This window comes from Orbicella faveolata, unplaced genomic scaffold (genome assembly GCF_042242905.1).
Source record: "Orbicella faveolata isolate gen_17 unplaced genomic scaffold, um_ofav_v1 contig_26, whole genome shotgun sequence".
Taxonomy (NCBI): domain Eukaryota; kingdom Metazoa; phylum Cnidaria; class Anthozoa; order Scleractinia; family Merulinidae; genus Orbicella; species Orbicella faveolata.
Window position 1 is genome coordinate 3,807,723 of NW_028301554.1, and position 19,437 is coordinate 3,827,159.

General features: G+C 39.3%; 2 protein-coding genes and 1 pseudogene across 4 annotated transcripts; 2 read left to right on the forward strand and 1 right to left on the reverse strand.

The window, feature by feature from the left end:
- The first annotated feature begins 23 nt into the window (after positions 1-23).
- On the forward strand, positions 24-7,590 carry LOC110045325 (uncharacterized). Of its 3 annotated transcripts, none has more exons than XM_089295416.1 (9): positions 24-99; positions 939-1,327; positions 2,287-2,443; positions 3,832-3,936; positions 4,474-4,535; positions 4,864-4,927; positions 5,224-5,443; positions 5,838-5,975; positions 6,590-7,590. In XM_089295416.1, the coding sequence occupies exons 3-9, from the start codon at positions 2,305-2,307 to the stop codon at positions 6,798-6,800; spliced, it is 939 nt and encodes a 312-aa protein (XP_089151542.1). In that variant the 5' UTR covers positions 24-99; positions 939-1,327; positions 2,287-2,304; the 3' UTR covers positions 6,801-7,590. The 3 variants fall into 3 exon arrangements, with proteins under 3 accessions (XP_089151542.1, XP_089151543.1, XP_089151541.1); XM_089295417.1 differs by having other exon boundaries at positions 27-99; positions 1,020-1,327; XM_089295415.1 differs by lacking the exons at positions 24-99; positions 939-1,327 and adding an exon at positions 1,368-2,055.
- LOC110045326 (uncharacterized) lies at positions 7,539-18,408 on the reverse strand. The gene is made up of 11 exons (XM_020750926.2): positions 18,231-18,408; positions 17,537-17,678; positions 16,543-16,656; positions 15,361-15,415; positions 14,516-14,636; positions 13,336-13,424; positions 12,662-12,853; positions 10,853-10,945; positions 10,231-10,303; positions 9,556-9,679; positions 7,539-8,833 (listed from the first exon to the last, which is right to left on the reverse strand). The coding sequence occupies exons 1-11, from the start codon at positions 18,294-18,296 to the stop codon at positions 8,427-8,429; spliced, it is 1,476 nt and encodes a 491-aa protein (XP_020606585.2). The 5' UTR covers positions 18,297-18,408; the 3' UTR covers positions 7,539-8,426.
- Positions 18,409-18,558: 150 nt separating this feature from the next.
- Positions 18,559-19,226, forward strand: LOC149107712 (uncharacterized; annotated as a pseudogene).
- Positions 19,227-19,437: the final 211 nt, after the last annotated feature.

Consider the following 19,437-nt stretch of genomic DNA (forward strand, 5'->3'; position numbering starts at 1 on the left):
TAAAAACCGGAAACCTTCCATATAAGTCGTCGGGTGCGGACGGGCGCGGGAAAGTCCCGTAGTCGAGTTAGTTAGTTACTTCTGCGAACTTTGGTCTGGGTATGTATTTCAATTATTTTTTATTTTTGATTGTGCTAGTATTCGTTTAAGATTAGAATTAATTGGTACAATTATTTGTAATAGTAATTAGGCCGAGGGAATCGGAGTAATAGTAATCTGGTGAGTGATTTCAAAATCAGCTGGCAGACGAATGCGTAGTTGAAATTACGAGCACGATTAAATACGACAGCATCAACTTGACTAAAATCTTTGCCTTTTCACTGGTCTTTTCAGTAAAAAAAATTAAAAACATTTAGTGTAATTTCCTCAGGTTTAGTGAACATTGGTGAATAATTACCTCGACTTCGTCTCGGTAAGCATTCACCCGATGTTCACTTCGCCTTCGGCGAATAATTGTTAATATAATAAGCTAGCCAAAAAGTCCTTATTAAACTATTTAGTGTCTGATATCGCTTAAGTTTTATGCTAGCTGTCTCAAAATAGCGGCTGGATCACAAGATGAATAACGTTTGTGTTCCCCTACTGGCTAAAATGTAGTTCCTCTATTCACACATCCAGGATTTCCGGTGTACATTTATTTCCCGTCACACCGGGGCTCATCCCTCAGCTTTGGTTGAGTAGCAAACATACATAAGTGTTTACATCCTTTTTATATTAGTCTCAATAACAGGAACCAGCCAAAAGAACAATCTCATTTCATTCTCTATTTCTGACGTAAGGCACGAGGCAGCTCGGAGACTGGGGGGAAGGTGAGTTTCAGTCTCCAGCCGTAGGGTACGGATATGATCGCGCGCATGTCTTATCCGCCGGGCTTTTATCCCCCAGACTTTTATCCCGGTCTTTTATCCTACCATTGTATTTTCTGACTATTTTCTCAGAGAGACGACAAAGAACACTCTGATCGGCAGCGAATCAAGAGTCTATAGCTCGAGCGCTAAAAAGGCGGATTTCTTGTTCAGTCTTTTCAGGCAAGTGTTTTCTTGTTTTTCCCTGCCTGGACCAGGCTACAGTCAGTACTAATATGTGAGAGCTGCGAATGGGGTGGATTGCACAAGGCACTTAATTACTTGAAGTCAGAACAAGGGAATCTACGGTTCGGATGTTCCATACCTGCGCAAGTAAACTAACCGGACTGAGAAAAGAAAATAAAAAATTTGCGTATGTTAAAACCGAAGGAATCCCTCGATCCTTGGTCAATGGTTGGCTTTCATGTTTCATCTTCACTCGACAGAAACAGATGGCCCTGGCGTGACAGCTGGATTTGAAGGTGTCCAATATTATTAACTGACTTTTATTATCTCTAAGCCACCGAACAGCCCAAGTGTTATTCTCGGAGGAGTAAACAGCCTCCTTCATTAGACTTTTGACATAAATAAACACTTTTTTTAGCCGCCAGTATTTAGTCAAGATCTCTACAAATTTAAAACTCAGTTTTACTTCGGCAAAAATATTTTTTCAAGCAAATATGATTTGAGCTCTTGCGCCATTTGTGGCCTTTCTGTAGCCTTGAACCGAAGGCAGTCACGGAACAATGCGCGATAAAAGCGACATGAAATTGACATCGAATATGTAAATATCAACAATCAACCGCAAAAGAACTAATTAGTTAATGAGTACTAAGTATTATCGCGACAGCCAATCACCGCTAAGGTGCCGGCTTCCCCATGACGACTCCTTTCGTTTACATGTACGTCTGAAGAGAGCTTGTAGCAATAAGCAAGATAGCGGCAATCTTCCGTGAACATAGACAGATAAGAAATTAAGTTAATTACAGTTACTGTTGGCTTGAAGTGAACGCACTGCCTTGAGATAAAATTTAATGCGGTGAAGATGCCTCAATGGGTTCAACTGCCACCGAATTTGCTCCCCGAGAAACACACCATGGGAAAATCGATCTATACCACTGACTACTCAAGTAAGAGGCCGGGGTTTCAACTTCATCTCCAAAAGGCTCGCGGATTTAATGGCAGCCGGCACCATCCGCCAGTACCAAAGGTTTGTCATAGCGAGTTATTCCTCGTTTTCTTTGCTCTAAAATTTTAAAAGCGCTATGTCGATGGACTTTAAAATTCCAAAACTCACGCAACGTGGCGACTTCGAATGGCTTTTTGCATTATCAAGCGCCGGGGCATTTTGCTCAACTTACCGCCTGCCAAGTTATTTACTTGGTAGCGTTATTGACAAGTAATAATATCACTGGGTGGAATATCGCTTTTTCATTTTCAGAAACCCGACAGAAAGACGATGCGGGCAAACCAAACCGGCAATTATCTGAACTTTAAAGAAGATTTTGAGAGAGCATTGTCAACCGTGAACACCGACAAGCCACGAGATTTTCGACCGAATGTTGAAATTACAACGCCTGATGATTCAAGAACTACAGGTATTTTAAGTCACTTTTGGCGTTGGAGGTGTACGTGCAGTGTATAAAATAAGTATTTTAAAACGCATTGAGAACGTCCCTATCACGAAAACGGCATGGCATCCTGCGTAAACGAAGGTCACAACGGGAAGAGATTTACGTTTAATACACGCGAAACTGGAATTTGCTTTGTTACAAGGCTTATATACGACTTTAATATTCTTTGATTATCGTAAAAAGCTAAAACTCGTCTTACCCTACTCATTTGAATGTATTGTCGTGTAAGAAACATTTTCACACACAGTTCTGTAAAGCCCTATAAGGTTTACCTCCAGATCAGGTTAGCAACAATAGTTTGTGTGTTAAAGACAATGGCAAAGTTAAATGTAAAGAGTTAGTGGAATAAAAGTGCTAATCCCGGTCCACTGTGCGCTTGCCGCACCAAGCTGCGAAGCTTTTGCAATCTTATTGTTTGCTTGCATTTTCCTTAAACCTTTTGTTCAAAAGAAGGTTTCAAGAGGATACAAGAAACTTTGACCTCGGAAATTTGGTTAGTTTTCGTTTTGAATGTCTTTCCGGGTGACCCAGGAATTTATAACAAAGGAATTTTCGATTAATAAATATCGCAGGTAGTATTCTTTGTGTAAATGACACAAACTGGTTCTTTTGCAAACAAAATTCCTGATATTGCCACCCGAAGAAAATACAAAATACCTGAAATAAGCAGGTACAAAATACAGCCCGAAAAACTTGCGAGTTGAACTGTGATGCGCGCAGCTGAAACCAACGGGAAACTGAAGTCAAGAGACTGGAGATGAGGACTCTTGCTCGCTTGTTCGATCTCTCCGGCTGGAAAATAAAAAGAAATGTCTGCTAGGCTAGATGGCTACCACCAGTAAAAATTTATTTATCCATGATAGAATGAGTATGAGAAAATATATCTGGGAGTCTGTCTTTGTTTTCCTCAGAAAAGGATACCTAATCAACTATTTGATGCATTAATTAAGGCAGCGTCCACACCAGGCCAGAGAAATTTAAAAACGCACCTTTATTTCTACGGTTAGGCCTACAGTTTACACTTATCCGTCGTGAAAACGGAGCTTTTCGAAAACGCTCTTCAAAACGGAGGAATTTGAAAACGCCGGCTTTTCGTTTTCGCCGTGATCGAAAAACATTTTGAAAACGGAGCTTTTCGAAAACGATGTAGTCACGACAGCCATGTGATTTCCCTGACCGAGGTTTCCTCAAACACAAATCCAAAATGACCGGTGATTGCAGCGTTTTAAAATTCCTCCGGCGTACTGCATGTGGAAGAAAAACATTTGATACGTTGTCAGAGTGAAACCTCCGTTTTCAAATTCCTCCCGCGTGGTGTGGACGAGGCCTAAAACTCTCTTATTTTTCAACAGCCACCCACTCGGAAAAGGCATTGCTGCAAAAATTTATTCAGCCTACACTAGAACTTGTAGAGGAAGCCTGGCACGGAGAAGTTACATCTACGAAACGAAATCGAGGTTGGTATGATGGCTCTAAGGATTAGAAAGCTATGTTAAACCTTGTGTAGACCCTCGAATTTCCAGATAGCCTCTTCCAGGTGAAGTGCTGGGGCGAAGCGGGAAAAACGGCGCGCGAGAAAATAAAAAATAAAAGCGCGGCAAGGGAACCTTTTGTTAAGTTTGCCCGCAGGCGTTCTTTCGCTTCCTCTCGCCGCGCTGTTTTTATTTTATCGCGCGCTGTTTTTCGCGCTGCACCCCAACTAACTGAACGCCTGGAAGAGGCTAATTTCCAGAGCGACCAAGTAGTGGAATTAGACAAAGGCCGCAGTTCCTTCAGCCTGACGCGATAAAAAAACAAGTTAAACCAACCAATCAGAATTCGATGCACGAAAAAAGCGAAAAGCGCGGGAAAAATTTACTTTGTTTGCAGCCCCGGCGATTGTTTAAATTGGTTAGGTTACTTATATCTAGGTTGTTTTTGAACCATCAATAGACAACACATGAATGCCCTATATCAGATTTACAGCATCAACTGTACTTCTTTTCTTTTGTAAGATCGCCTTTATGGTCTGGCCGGACAAAAGATTGAGCTCCATAACAGGCCTGCAAGACAAGAGGTGAGAAATACATTTGCCCAAGTCACTTTAAATACGCGAGCGGTTCTTCCCCGCAAGTCAAGTTTCCGTCGAGGGACAAGTAAACGCGATAGATCTACGGGAGAATGAAAGAAAAAAAACTTCTTTACTGTCATAAATGGTTATAAAAGATTTGCCGTGGGGGAATAAACTTGACCTCTTCCTCGATTTAAAGCGTTTGTAATTTAGCTCACTAGTTCTTTCATGTACTCTGTCATAAAGACTTAACTGTCGACATTCTAACTACGTAGCAGCAAAAGTCAGTTTTGACGATAAATGATTTTTTCTTTTTTTGCGTTGTTTCTTTCAGACCAGGAAGAAGCCTCCAGTTCTGCCTGGTGTAAATAACTGGCTAAGATCTTCAAATGAATATGGTAAGTTCTCATTCATGCAAGAAAATGTTATGTTTTTCAGAGGCAACCATCTAGTGCCCAGAACCCGCGTTCCCCTACATCAGCGGTCGTTTCCCTACCGCCGGTCTAGGGGGTCGTGGGATCTGGGTACGAGACTAAATGATAACGTGAAACATTTATTAACTGACCTAATAGAACCCTTATTTGAGTCAGGCACACAACGCTTCTTCCCTTTGTGGGGAGAAACGTTCCGTGACAACCGATTTAACAGCCGTGAAGTAGACTTGGTTAATTCTCATTCGCATACTTCTTTGCAGAAAAAGCAGTGGTATACAACTTCATGGATACGCTATCAAAGGCAAATTCGAGTCCTGTACCGACAAGGCCCGCAGCACCGAGACCCGAAGAGAAGAAAACATTGAGACCTCAGTTTTCAAAAGAACTGTATTACCAGCAACGTGCTAAGAGTGCACGCTCGCAAAGGACCACGGAGCGACCATCGCTCCCGCCGCGTCCAAAGTCTGTTGGATCAATAAGGTAGGAAGAATCAAGAGACTATAATCTGACCATGATCTCTTGGTACAATGCATTGCTTTTAAATGAGTGGTTTCGCGGTTCTGCGAGTAGCAGTATTTGTGGTCACTCCGTGTTTTAGAAAAAAGAGTTAAGAACCAGTAGTCATAGTTTAGGACGGCATTCATCAATTCACGTTTTACTACATTCGACTCGGATTCGTACTCAGTCGTCCCTCGGGAAAAAAAATCGCTGATGCCTTGGGACGAGTAAGATTTTCGATTTAGGTAATTTTCACCCTCGTTCCAAGATCTCTCATCTTTTCGCCCTTCTTTCGTTCCGGTAGGGTGGGAAGAGATGACAAGGTTGGGTAGTTTTCAAAAAACCGGTTAATTTCGCTTGTTTCTCTCTTCTTCAGAGATGAAGATAAAGTTGGAGAGGCAACTGAGAATCAAGTCACTGAGCATGTGCACTCGCATCACTTTAATCACACGGAGGGGAAATGTGAATTTTGTGATTATTTAAGAGTGAAGAGACTACTGGAGCACCTCAACAAGTAAGTTATATACGTTGATGACATTTTCTATTACCGTAATTATCCCATTCAGTCCCCTCCAATAAGGGCCCCACTCTGTTAGGCACTTCCCATGGGCTTCTGGCGGTCCCACTTGAGTATGTACCTTTTCAATAAGCGAACCCATTTCAATAAGTGCTCTCTTCCAAAAACTCCCTAAAGAAAACAAGCTTGTCAGACATATTTATGCGATTACAATCATGATGGATTACGTAGTTTTCTATCTCATCAGGACGTAACATTAAACAGACTGACTTGGAATTTATAAACAGCACAGGTGGTATGACTGAGCGAACTCCTACCGTAACAGTTACTGAATTCCAATCTCTGTTGGTGTTTATTTAGTGTTTTATCACCTTACGATGTTTATGTCGAAAACAGAAAAGGATGAGCGCTCCGTTCCTAATATCAGCGCCCTCCCCAAAGCTACCATCATTTGAATTATCCCGGAAAGTCTGTTTTCAATAGTGTCCAAAGTACGTGAATTTTTGCGTCGTGTTGAATCCACTTGGCCTCAGTGCACCTGATCTTTTTTCAGCGCGCGCGACAATCGACCTCAACTGTTAGATGATAACGGATTTCTTTTCTTGTCTCAGGTATGGATCTCATGGTTTGGGTGAGGCAACTCTTAGTCACCTGTTACGTCCCCGTATTGACCCAACGTACAACCCAGCTTATCAAGACTACGACTACGTGCACGATAACTCATTTTTCACCAACACCAACTCTAGGAATCGAGGCTATTTCATCATAGCTCCTGATTGGGTGTCAGAAAGAAAGGGTATCATGTCAACTCATTACCAGTGACCAGCGGATGTCTGCTCGCCTGACATGCTCAGTGATTTGAACAAAAACTTGTCAGGGTTGTTTCTGTAAACTGTTTGACGCTGAAGGGATAATTCTGAATCCAAAATTATCTCAATGGTACTATCGTTACGTTACTGAACCTGCCCAAAACCTTTTTTAAATTTACTGTCAACCGACAAAGCAATTTCCTTTGCAGCCGTTATCTGGGCTGTCACGCAACGTTTCTTATCGTTACGAGTGTTTGCATGACCGTCCCCTAGTAACGGCTGGAAAGATAAGTGAAACATTGCCAAAATTCAATGCAAATTTCTTTTCTATGTTTGCAATGTTTTTAGCTTTTTTAAAATCCCCACAAGTTTTGAAATTACTGTCAGAAGCTGCAGATTTTTTATATAGTTTATAGAAAAAAAAAAGAGAATTGCAAAGTTTTCATAATTAATATATTTCCAACTCTTAGTTTTCTGTTCTTAAAATGATTATGTTGCCACACAGCATTAATCTGCCTTTTCACAGCTAAAAATTCAACGTGGATGCGATCAAGGCAATATTGGGGACAATCTAGTACAAAATCACGAGAGAAGTAAAGTGTGGAAATGGATATTTTTTTGGTACTGGGTTTCACTCAATCTTGTTCCCAGGGTCTCTCGTTAGACCGTGGAAACGAGGTAGAGTCCTTGTTTGATAGGGCTATTTATTTGAAGGGTTCATGCAATTTTGCCAATGTAAATATTGACTGTGTAGGGTATGGGACAGAGCCTCACACGTGATATTTAATAAAGTTCGAACGATGCTTGTTTGTGCTGATGCTTTTACATTTTAAGACTGAAAAGCGGCGGCCATCTTGGTTGCCCCGAACATTAAAATTTGTCTTTAGGTAGCGGGTTTTTTTCTTAAGGAAGCATTTCCTGTAACGCGTTTTAACATAACGACACGGCGTTTATTTCTCTTTTTCAGGATGACAGTTTTGTTTGCAAAATAAGTAAATAAAAAGAAACTGTTCACAATGGTCAAGTAAACGTCGCCCCTCTCGCGAAATACCCAGGTCAGCAGAATTATCACCAAAAAAGGTTTATAACCCATCGACTGAACGAGCGAGTGGATTATTTCTTCCCCAGCTAACTGCTATAACTCCCTGTAGCTACGCTTTCACTCGTTAAAAATAAAAGATAACTGAGGTTACTACTGGGAGTTAAGGAAAAATGACATCAATAGAATCGATCCAAAACAGATGGATAGTTGTTTAAGTCGAACGTTCCAGATCTATCAAGATTATAAATCTGTAGAAAGTCAAATTGACTCCACCAGATTAGTGTTGGAATATTTGAAAAGTATATTACAAATTGATATTGATTGTGCCAAGTAGACTACGTGGCAAATTTATGCGGGAGGAACACATTGTATATGTCAAGAGCAATGTGGCGAAATTTGCCACATGAAACGGTTGCGAATGTTGCAAATGTAAACTGTATCATTTGAGAAGTATTTTAAACTGTCCAGCTCAATGTACTTAGATTATCTCATTTCTTTTTGCCTTTCCCAAACCATGAATTCGTCAATGGAGGCAAAAAGCACCCTGAAGATCTTAGCAAACGCGAAGCCAAAGCAACTTTTCAGTGTCTCAGCCAATCACCAGCCGTCGTGCCAAGACTGCGCGCCGTGCTTCACAGCGTCTCTGTTTTCCCGCCTTGACCGCGTCACGGCAGACGCTTCACCTCGCTTTCTCCTGCGCATGTCTCTTTGCTTCTTATCCAAACTCTTTTTCACTCTAGTTCTAATCTCTCGCGAGTCTATTGATGACGTAGTCACAGAGCTTGATTGACTAGTAACGTCATCCTCCACGTTCTTTCCGGTCACGCGACTCTTTGTGTCACGATAAGGCCTGTGAAGTTTATTTTGATTGCTTAGTTCTTCCAGTTCCCAGTCCTCGCTCGGTTGCTGATCAGGGTTGTTTTCGCTGCCCTCCATCTCTTCCTCTATTTGTTGTTGTTCATCTGAGAGGTCGCGCTCTGGACTGTGGGTTTCCTCTGGGTTATCTTGTGAAAATGAAATGTAAGCGTCTATTGTCATTCTCATAAATTTAAGGTAAATCTTAACACGACAGAATTCACCTGGAAATTACTTCTGTTCGTAGCAAGTACTCGATTCCATTCGAGTATAAATCTAGTAGCCTTCTATCACGAATGTCGTTCTCTAACTGGCTACGCTACTCTCTATCAATTCTGTTGTAGACAGTGAGTAGCCCAGCATTGTACGGTTGTTAACACAAATGGCGGCCGCTTCTTTAAGTTTTCGTAGTGCATGTGACAAGGACTTGGGGAAAGTTTTGCACGACTAGTAGATTTATACTACAACAATTAGATTATTCGCTCTCGATTTCTGTGCGTGATAGTTGACTCGGGCTGCACCTCGTCAACTATCACGCGATAGAAATCTCGAGCTCATAATCTAATAGTTAACCAGTAATGTCCTGAAAGAACGAGCGAGTCTTCAAATGCGTAAGTTCTATGATCTGCCACGAGTGAAGTTATTTAAGATTTACAATCATTTTCTAAAGTGAATTTGTTGTATTTCATACGTGCTGAAGTGGATCAAAGAAAACGGCAAACCTCTGGCGCTTCATTGAAATTTCATCGTTCGTTTACATGGACTCGCAACTACCAACACCTAAATAATGTAACTGTCGCCAAAACTAATGTCTCGTAAAGGGCTGTTACTGCAGTGTGAGGCGACAAGACGTAATTATTCGTACACTTACCGTCGTGCCCGTCTTCTTCTTCACTGTCGTCTTGTTTCATTTCCGGAGCCTGTGACTGATCTGTTTCTTCATCGTCATCATGATCTTTGCTGCTATCTGCTGAAGCCTTAAAGTCAGCTGCAGCCTGCCACAAATAACACATGCACAAATGCAATCGATCCTCCTTTCACACACCCCTGGTCTCCGCCCAGGCACAGGGATTAGATAGGGAAGGGTAAAAAATACTCCCCCCCCCCCCCACCCCCAACCGAAGACCCGTTTATTCTCCGCGTGGAGAAGCTTGCAACCCACGGTATACAACATTCTCTCGAGAAAAACGTAAGCAATAAGCTTCTGTGCTTGACTGAAATCAAGGAATGTTCGTAATCCTTGAGTTAGTCGCAAAAAATGTATTCCTTCGTAGATTTTTCCCGTAGTGAATATGCGTATTATTTCACATATCTTAACTAACAACGAGAAACAAGTCCAAAACAACTTTGTAAGAACGGTATTTATTTTAATAGCTTGATTCAATCGATGCATGTTTATAGCCGAGGAAGGTACTTCTTTAAGAGCTCAACGCCAAGCTAGCATTACACCCTCAGAAGTCACCTTGCAAGGTGACAGTCTCCCTTTCCCTCCCCTCCCCTCTCCTCCTGTTCTAGGTTAGTGTACGTGCATGTTCCAAATATGTACCTCATCGAATGAGTCCGACATGTCCCTTGTGAAACCGCTGGCCGCAACTTCGACATCCAAGTTGTGAAGCCGTCTATTGGAAAATAAATATGAGCCTTTGTACAGGAAATACAGATATAAGTAAGCAAAAAAAAAAAAAAAAAAAAAAAACGCTTTGAGACTGATAACGGAAAGAAAATACGGTCTAAGGTCTTACAGCTTGTTTTCGACGCCAGCACTGAAACAGTGTATCGTTAGTAGCTTAAATCTGTTCTGGCAGCTAAACTATAATAATTTTTAAATGGCTTCTGTGGTAACCAGAGAAAACATAGGGCCTTTACATGTTACTAACTAGCAGTGAAAATAAATAAATAAATAAATAAATAAATAAATAAATAAATAAATAAATAAATAAGATGCCGATCAATTCAATTTACACATGTTAGCTATTGAATCGCCACGTTTTCATCTTCTCCAATTTTGCCCATGCACACCTCTTTTAGGCTTTTCTACGTTTCGTTTGAGTTCTTCTACAGTTTTAATCCATTACATATTGTTATCCTAGTTGGTCAGTGCTAAAACTGCCTAAAATTGACCCACTGTTTCATCACGGCTACATCCACAGTTGTTTAATCATACTCACTTTACATCTGCAAACCGAGGATAGAGTTCACTCTCATAAGAAAATCGCCGAAGAAAAAAGTCCCTAATACACTGTACATCTCTGTCAAAATACCTTGAAGACAAAACGAGACATAAAAATACATGTAGCTGTTGCTTATTATACGTTTTGTGTCGGCGTGATCAACAATCTTGTTTTTTAAAATTCTCTTCAATGATTGCCCAACAATTCATTTGATATCAGTTCTTCCATAGACCCTCTATTTTGTCTTGAGTTCGTCGATATCGCAAGTTTAGCGAAATAGTAACTTAGCGCGTGGCACATCCGCGCTAAACCCTCCGGGGGGGGGGGGCGTCACTGCCATATATGGGATATATAGGTATGTGCCGCTGTGAAGGGTACGGTTTTCAAGCAGTTTACTCTAGGATAGGGTATATAAATCAGAGCGTTTGGGTCTAGAATAGGGTATAATTTTCACAAAACTGACTAGTTGGTTGAAGATTTTATCTACACTAAGGAAACCAGGAATTGCCACTCAAAAATATAAAAAAATTAAATCGGCAAGTTTAAATTTACGCAAATCAGTCTCAACAGTGTCGATAGATGGGGGGATTTGGGGCGTTTACTCTAGTATAGGGTAGCAAAATTCAGCTGAACTAGCCCCTCCCCGGGGCTAAAACGTAACGGAGTGTAGTTTCCCTTGTGTTTCGCGCTGTGCGCTCGCTTTCACGCTCGCTTGACGAAAAAAACTCGCAAGAACAAACCGTCTGTGGACAGGCTAATTAGTTCTGAGAATTTGGCAGAACATCAATAACACATCACCTATTGCAGCTGATGAGTTTTGCTGCTCTCATCACCTGTCTGTTTAACAATATATTAAAATTACAAGGAGAAATTTGATGTTGATAATTCTCTCGTGAGGAACTATCGTGTTATATATGGGACCATAACGAATCTTAATGGTCTACGAACATATTTTCCTGTCAAATGCCATTCGATAATTTTAAACTGTAAATTATCACTTTTCTCTCTCAATGAAATGTTAGGTTAAGGGAGAGCTATTGAGAGAGTGATGAGGTTCTCTACAATCACCATTCTCTACATCTGGGTTTGACCTCCCTTCTAACACCACACCTCTTTCCCCTGCCCCCCCCCCCCCCTCCCCCCCAGCCTTCTGCAGTATTCCAAATATACTTGCAACAATATCTCAATGTTGGTCAAGAGAAAGTAATTTCTTCTCTGCATTTTACAAGGGGTGCTTTCCATCACATGCCTAAAATTTCAGAAATTTCAGTTGGAAATAAGTGAAACAACTTGGTCCAAAACCGGACCAAAGAGGGCGGAGGACATCATGCCTTGTCCAAATGAGGAATCACAGTATATTTTTAGACGTAGTGTGCAATATTTTGTTGAGCTTGTAAGGTGAGTCAAAATACAAACAAAGTAAAAATATACTGCGATATGACACATCAAAACATCTAGTATGAAATTTGTTATCCAATTGCTGAAGTCAATAAATTTATCTGTGATAGAGGGAGAGTGCAACAGTTTTGTGTGAGCTGTACCAATCTGACCAGCAGGTTTTATACTGTGTACATACAAATAACTAGCTACAGTGTATGCAATGTCGCTGTATGCTCATTTTGTGCACTATTTGGATCATATGTGCTGCAGTTGTACAATAAAATACAAAAAATACTTGAGCACATCAAATTCTGTGACAGAAGAGATGCAATTCAGCCTCTGTTACAACGAAGAAAAAGCCAACAGACAACAAATTAATTAACAAGATGAGAAATTGTTAAAATGCCAGAGAAAAGAGTAACTCACCACTGTGCATTGGGATGGGAAATTGAGACCATTTGTGGAAAGTCGATAACCGTCACCTTATCACTGTCATTGATAATGAGATTGAACTCGTTGAAATCACAGTGAATCAGTCCATAACTTCCAAGTCGTACAATTAACTCCATCAACTCACTGTATAATGCCGATGGGTCAGCCACATCATGAACTTGACACCTTGTGACAAATAGCAACCAACAGTATTAGCATTGGTGTGCTTTCATATCATCTACTACAGTACTAGATATATGTACTCCGGGTCTATTATTTTTCAATACTCTTTCATGTACGTGTAAGGAACTCTGAAATGCCACATTCATAAAGAGAACCCTCAGGGGGAGGCGGAAGGGAGGCGCACAGAACCTGTAGTCTTTTTGGAACCCCCATCTAATTCCTCTCACCTTAAAATTCTGCCACCCTACTTCAAAAGAGTTAAATTTGTAAGAGAAGAAATCTCTTAAATGCAGTTTTCTCCTAAAAAGGTATACAGTATAATTATTGTCTAAATCATACAAGCCAGCTTTTATGACCATTGACTTGATCAACATAATTTCAGAGCTAATCCTGTTTTACAGTTCAGTTCAACAACCACAGCAAAACAAATTGCCCATACATGTATATACAAACATTGTACAGCTGCAGTGCTGGTCAAAACTTACAGTGGGTGTCCATCCACAAGTTCCATGACTACGGCATGACGGTTGAAGTCAATTGGCTTTGGGACAGGATAACCATTGTCATGAAGAGCCTGGAAATAACAAAAAAGATCTTAACATCACTTGTAAAGTTATACCACATGTACATGTAGAACTACGATGTATTTGTCAAGGAAACCTGTATTTGTGGAAGTAGTGTTTTGCTCTTACATAATACAATTTCTCTCACTGTATTTTGTGTTTAAGAAATTGAAAATATGGTACGTAGGTATTCTTTATTTATCCACGGTATCAATTCACGTAACGTGCTCTTCTTCCATCAAGCTTTGCAAACTTAACTAATTAAATTATCTAAAGTAACTTAATAATTACTTATCTTTACAGAATTAAACTAAAAACTATTTTTAAAAAACTATCCTAATATATAGTTATTAGCTTTCGTTAAATTTAATCATAATTATGTCAATGATTTGAAAGAGCCAAGAGTGGGCTGTATCGTAGCACTCAAAGGCAAGCTGTTCCAGAGAACAGAACCACAATATTGAAAACTTCTTTTGCCTGCTTCAGTTTGTGGTCTAGGAATGAAAATGTTGCATTTTGAATTTCTTAGATTATATGAGTGAAGACTGGATGTATTCAAACTAGTCGGAGAAAGATTATGGAGAGCCGTAAACTGTATAATAATTATTGCTAGTTGCTTAGAATGCCTTTGCTCCAGAGAATCCCAGCAAGGTCACCAAGTAAAGTGGAAGATCTTATATTTAAGTCTGAGAAAGTAAACTATAAAATAAAATGGAAACATTCATTAAAATCTTAATATGAAGAAATTTTGTTTGTGTCCATTTTACAGGTACATATTAGGTGGATTTAAGAACATCAAAATGATAAAAAAAAAAGTAATTTTTGGTTGGCTGAGTAGTGGCCTTGATTTCTGAGAAAACATATAAAGTAATGCCAATTTCTCAAACCTTAACCATTGATTTTTTTGAACCTCCCGATACTTTGACCCAAAAGTTGTTTCCCTGTAATTTTGTAATGCTGTAACTTTACCTCCAATATTTTGAACTATCCGATTTTTCAATGACACCAATTTTTGTTTCCCGTGGAGGTTCAAAAGCCAGAAGTCCAATGTACATAAAATCACATTTCTAAAATAAAAAATCTCATTGATGATCAAACAGACCTTCATGTAAGCATATTCTTTAACAGCTGCCAGACGTGAAAGATACAACCATGAGACATTCTTACGATGCTTCAGGTAATCTCGCTTCTGCTTGAGCTTACGAAAAGATGTCCGTCCAAGCCTATTGAAAAATTTTAATACAGAAATCTTATGATTACATTTAACAAAAATATATGTTATATAATATTATTATTGATACGTAATGATTTTTAAATGATATATTAATAAGTTACATATTTAATATTAATAAGTTACACTGTACATGTTTTATCGACCATGATGACATGAAGTCGTCGAAATGTCATGTAACTTTACTTACATTAATTTTCCTGCTTAAATATTTATTAACATATACAGGCAAAAACTAACGATAGACAAATCCGACGTTTCGGCGACATCTTGGCGCCATTGTCAAGGGAAACTAATTAAATATGCGATTTCAAGAGTAACTAAGAGTTCAGAGTTTCTAATTTGCATAAGTTAGACAAAGACTTTAGCGCAAACTGAGTCTGATTGTACACTTAAACACGGTCGTAATTGTTTAATGAGTAACATCGCATATTTAATTAGTTTCCCTTGACAATGGCGCCAAGATGTCGCCGAAACGTCGGATTTGTCTATCGTTAGTTTTTGCCTGTATATGTTTATCTAAGTCATTGTTGATTTAAATATTTATTAATGTCTTCATTTATCTTTTTAAATTATTCATGGAAAATGCATTATTACTGTACATGTACATGTACATGTATATTATTTTAGTATTTCAAATAATAATAATAACAAAAGCAGTGCTGTAAGATTTTGTCTGGAGGAGGATTATTCTAAAAAAGTTCGGCAACACAGACCTGTGTAATTTGAGGGCATGTTGGGTTTCTTCTTCATCAGCAATAATATAGATATCTGCAAGTAGGAAGCTGAGAGTAAATTGATATAATTACCCTGAAATTAAAATAATGACATATGGATATAAGTACATGTATGTGGAAATTCCAGCACTTTTTCAATGGTCGCCTGTTTTGTGTACACATATGTATGCATGCAGCTTTCACGTGTGGTATTATAATATTGTACAATGTAATTACTAAAACTGAAGTCTTTCTAATAGAGATCAACATTTTATGACCTCGAGAAGAAAAATGGAGTCACTATAATAATATTTACTTGCAGTGTTGAACAATAATTATTGTCAGTTTGTCACAAAATCTGTATCTGTTCAGTTTTTTGTTTTCAGTGATGGTGAGTACGACTACATGACGCTATGACAATAGTATATATACATGTACGTTCAAATGGGTTTAACTTGGCAAGTGAGCCATATTGCTGGAGCTCATACTGGGTTCTGTAGCATGAGGTGACCACAGCTGTAGGAGTATTTCTAGTCTGCCCTGAATCGGATGCTAGCTACAGTAAGCCATAGCAGGGTTACCCCCAGCATTATATTCCGTGGTACCCATTACCTGGCAGGAGAGAGGCACTGTAAGAGTTGAGTGTCTTGCCCAAGATCGCAATGCAGTGACCCCAGCTAGGGCTTGAACCCGCTCACTCAATCCAGGTTGAATAAGTAAGACTTCAGTTATTTCTCATGATTACATGTCATTACGCCCAAGTACCTACAGGAGTGTAGTTCTTTGAATTTGCCATGCTTTTAGGCTTTTTTCTGCCATACATCAGAAAGGCAGGTTTGCAGATCAGATCCATTAAAAGAGTGAACATGTAAGGGCAACACAAAATGACAAAAAAATCTCAGCTATGCAGTCGAGGAATGTTCTCTGATCTAAGTTGGGTACTAACTATTAGGTCATTGTAAAGTACTGAAGATAGAAATTGATTTTGTACCATTAGAGGCTCCTCTGAACAAGAACTGCTTAAGGTAAATGGACACTTGGTATTAAATTAATGTCTGAATGCACGAAAAATGGAGTGAACAAGACCACAATGCCACAACTACATTCAGCTGCTATTAGACAGTTGGGCTTGGAAGATTTCTTAAAACAGAAGTTTACTTGCAAAACAAATAACACACTCACCAGACTCCTTGCCGACACCAATCTGATTCCCAACTGACTGAACACTTCCTCTCGTAGTCAACGCCTTCAGTGCCAGGTAATCATATCCACTGAAGGTAAGTCTGTAACCTTCAACTACATGTACATGAGTGATGAACAGGAAATCAGTTGATACAAATGTTAAATGCAGATAAAAGCCAGCATAAGGGAAATTAGAGCAGTTTTCAAATCAAAAGCACAGAAAGTAATCACTCTGGCCAATGACAAAGGACACAGACGAGCTAGCAAACCAATCATCACAAGCGATAAACATTGTCTGATACTAAGCAAACAAGGAATAAAAAAAATCTAAGATTGCTAAAACCAGATAATACACTGCAATATTTAGCAGGATAGCTGCTTTATTGTACCACAAATTATCAACAAGATGAACCTTTACAGTGAGATGAACTGGTCATGCAGCACCTTGGAAGATGCTGATGGCAAAATAAGTACTCACAGGATAACTTTTATTTATTCCATGCATAGGCGTTTCTGACCACCTTTGCACATTACAGCAATATGTTGAATAAAAAACTAATTTCTCCACCACTTTCTCTATCTCTGTGTTTATATCTTGGTTGTTACATGTAGTAATACAGTAACAATAATAAACAACTCTTGTAATTTGTTCAAGAATAAACACCTGGTTACATCAACATAAATGAATAATTGACTGACTAATGAAGGGACGGATCGACAGATGGTTGCATGGAGAGATGGAGAGACATGCAGATGGACAAACGAACTGAACCATCATCTGACTGACTGACTGATTCACCTAATCACGGACTGACTGACCAACTGACTGATGGACCAACTGACAAACAAACTGACTGACTGACAGACTGACTGACTGACAGACTGACTGACTGACAGACTGACAGACTGACTGACAGACTGACAGACTGACCAACAGACTGACTGACTGACAGACTGACTGACAGACTGACTGATATTATTATAATCATCTCACCTCGTCCAGACTTCTCATAACACACTAACTTGTGTTTTGAGAGTTCACGAAGGATCTTATGAGAGCCGCCATGTTTAAGGTCAGCTATTGAAGCTACAAGAGGTGTAGGCACCAGCTCATGGTTTTTCATACCCATTTCAACCTAAAAATGTTTATGAAAAACTGTAAGACTTCTACAGGAGTGTCGTTCTTGATGGTTGGCAAAGGGTTTTATATGTGTGACACGTGATGACAGCAAAAATTAGTGTTTGATACCCCCATTTGACGCGTGAACAGCAATTTCATTGACGTAAAAGACATGTGTGATTCCTAAATTTAAGGAAAAAAATTTACAAAATTGCTAACGTTGCCTAAAGTATTTGTGACGGGTAAATTTTGTTCAATTTTCTTGAAACGAAATCACACACCATTTCCCCCCCCCCCCCCCCCTCCCACCACTTCTACGCTCTTCTTTAAATCCGCTTTAATTTATATAGCCTTTTGATTTTGTTTTGTTTTGATTTGTTTTGTTTTTTCGCCATATATCAGAATACAGGTTCGCAGGTCAGATCAACTAGAAGAATAGAAAATGTCGTTACAATACAAAACGAAAATAATCTGAGCTGTATAGTTTAGAACGGAGCTTTTGCTAAAAACAGCTAAAGCCATGTGCTGGCGGCCAGGCGATACGTAGCGACCTAAATTTCACACTTACCGCCGTAAGAACTCTGAATTCCTCTGAGGAAAGGTACCGCAGCATCGATACATTAAGTTTACCCATATTTATGTGTTGTGCTCGGAGATATCTAAGTATTCGGACGACAAAACACGTTATTATTAAGGCTCATTCTACAAGCGATGAGAACTTCGAATTTTCACGTCCTTTTTGGAGCCCGTGGTATGCGTCGCTGACCAACGTTGGGCAACAAATCCAGGACCCAGGGCCTTTCGTACCATTTTACGGAGGGGAAGCTTAAAGTAAATTTAAAAGGATTGTCACGGGGCACAGGCATGTGTTCACTTGGATCATGGTCTTTCGACTGAATTCATAAAGTCACATGCAAAGTTTCAGGAAATGTTAAGACGCATAAGCTTTTTACCAAAAGCCACACTAGAAACAATTTATTACAAAACAATCATCCCAAGCGTCTTATATGGTATGGCTGTGTGGGGCTCTTGCTCAGATTATTTGATGAAAGATCTAGAACTAATCCACCTCAGAGCAGCAAGACTTATCCATAAACTACCAAGAGACATGGAAGACGAAACAGTACTTATAAATGCAAATTGGATGCCATTAAAATATTTTTATTGTTCTCGTATTCTAAATTTAACGCATAGAGCTTTTTATAATCTAGGTTTAGATGATGTTAATAGTCTAGTTGTTAAAAACGCTTCTTCTTATAGTCTTAGGAAATCGTTAAATGCTGTCGTATCTAGGCCAAGAACTGAACAGGGCCGTCGTTCATTTAAACACAGAGCTGCAATCGCCTGGAACTCTTTACCTGACTCTTAAAAACAGCTTGAAAACCCTCTTTCTTTTAAAAGGAAGATAAAATCGATCAAGACCTATGTCAGAGACATCAGTTTCCAAAAGGAATGCTCTGTAAATTATAATAAGAACCCTGAATTTAGGTATTTTTAAATTATTTGGTTACTCTTTTTATCGTTATTGTATATATTATTTTAGCTTTATGACAATTGTATTGTAAATTTCTGTTTCTCTTATTTAGATTTAGTAGTGGTAGGTCCACATCAGCTGTACAGTTGCTTATTTTAAACCTACTTATCAAATAAACGTATGTATGTATGTATGTATGTATGTATGTATGTATGTATGTATGTATGTATGTATGTATGTATGTATGTATGTATGTATGTATGTGTGTGTGTGTGTGTGTATGTATGTGTGTGTGTATGTA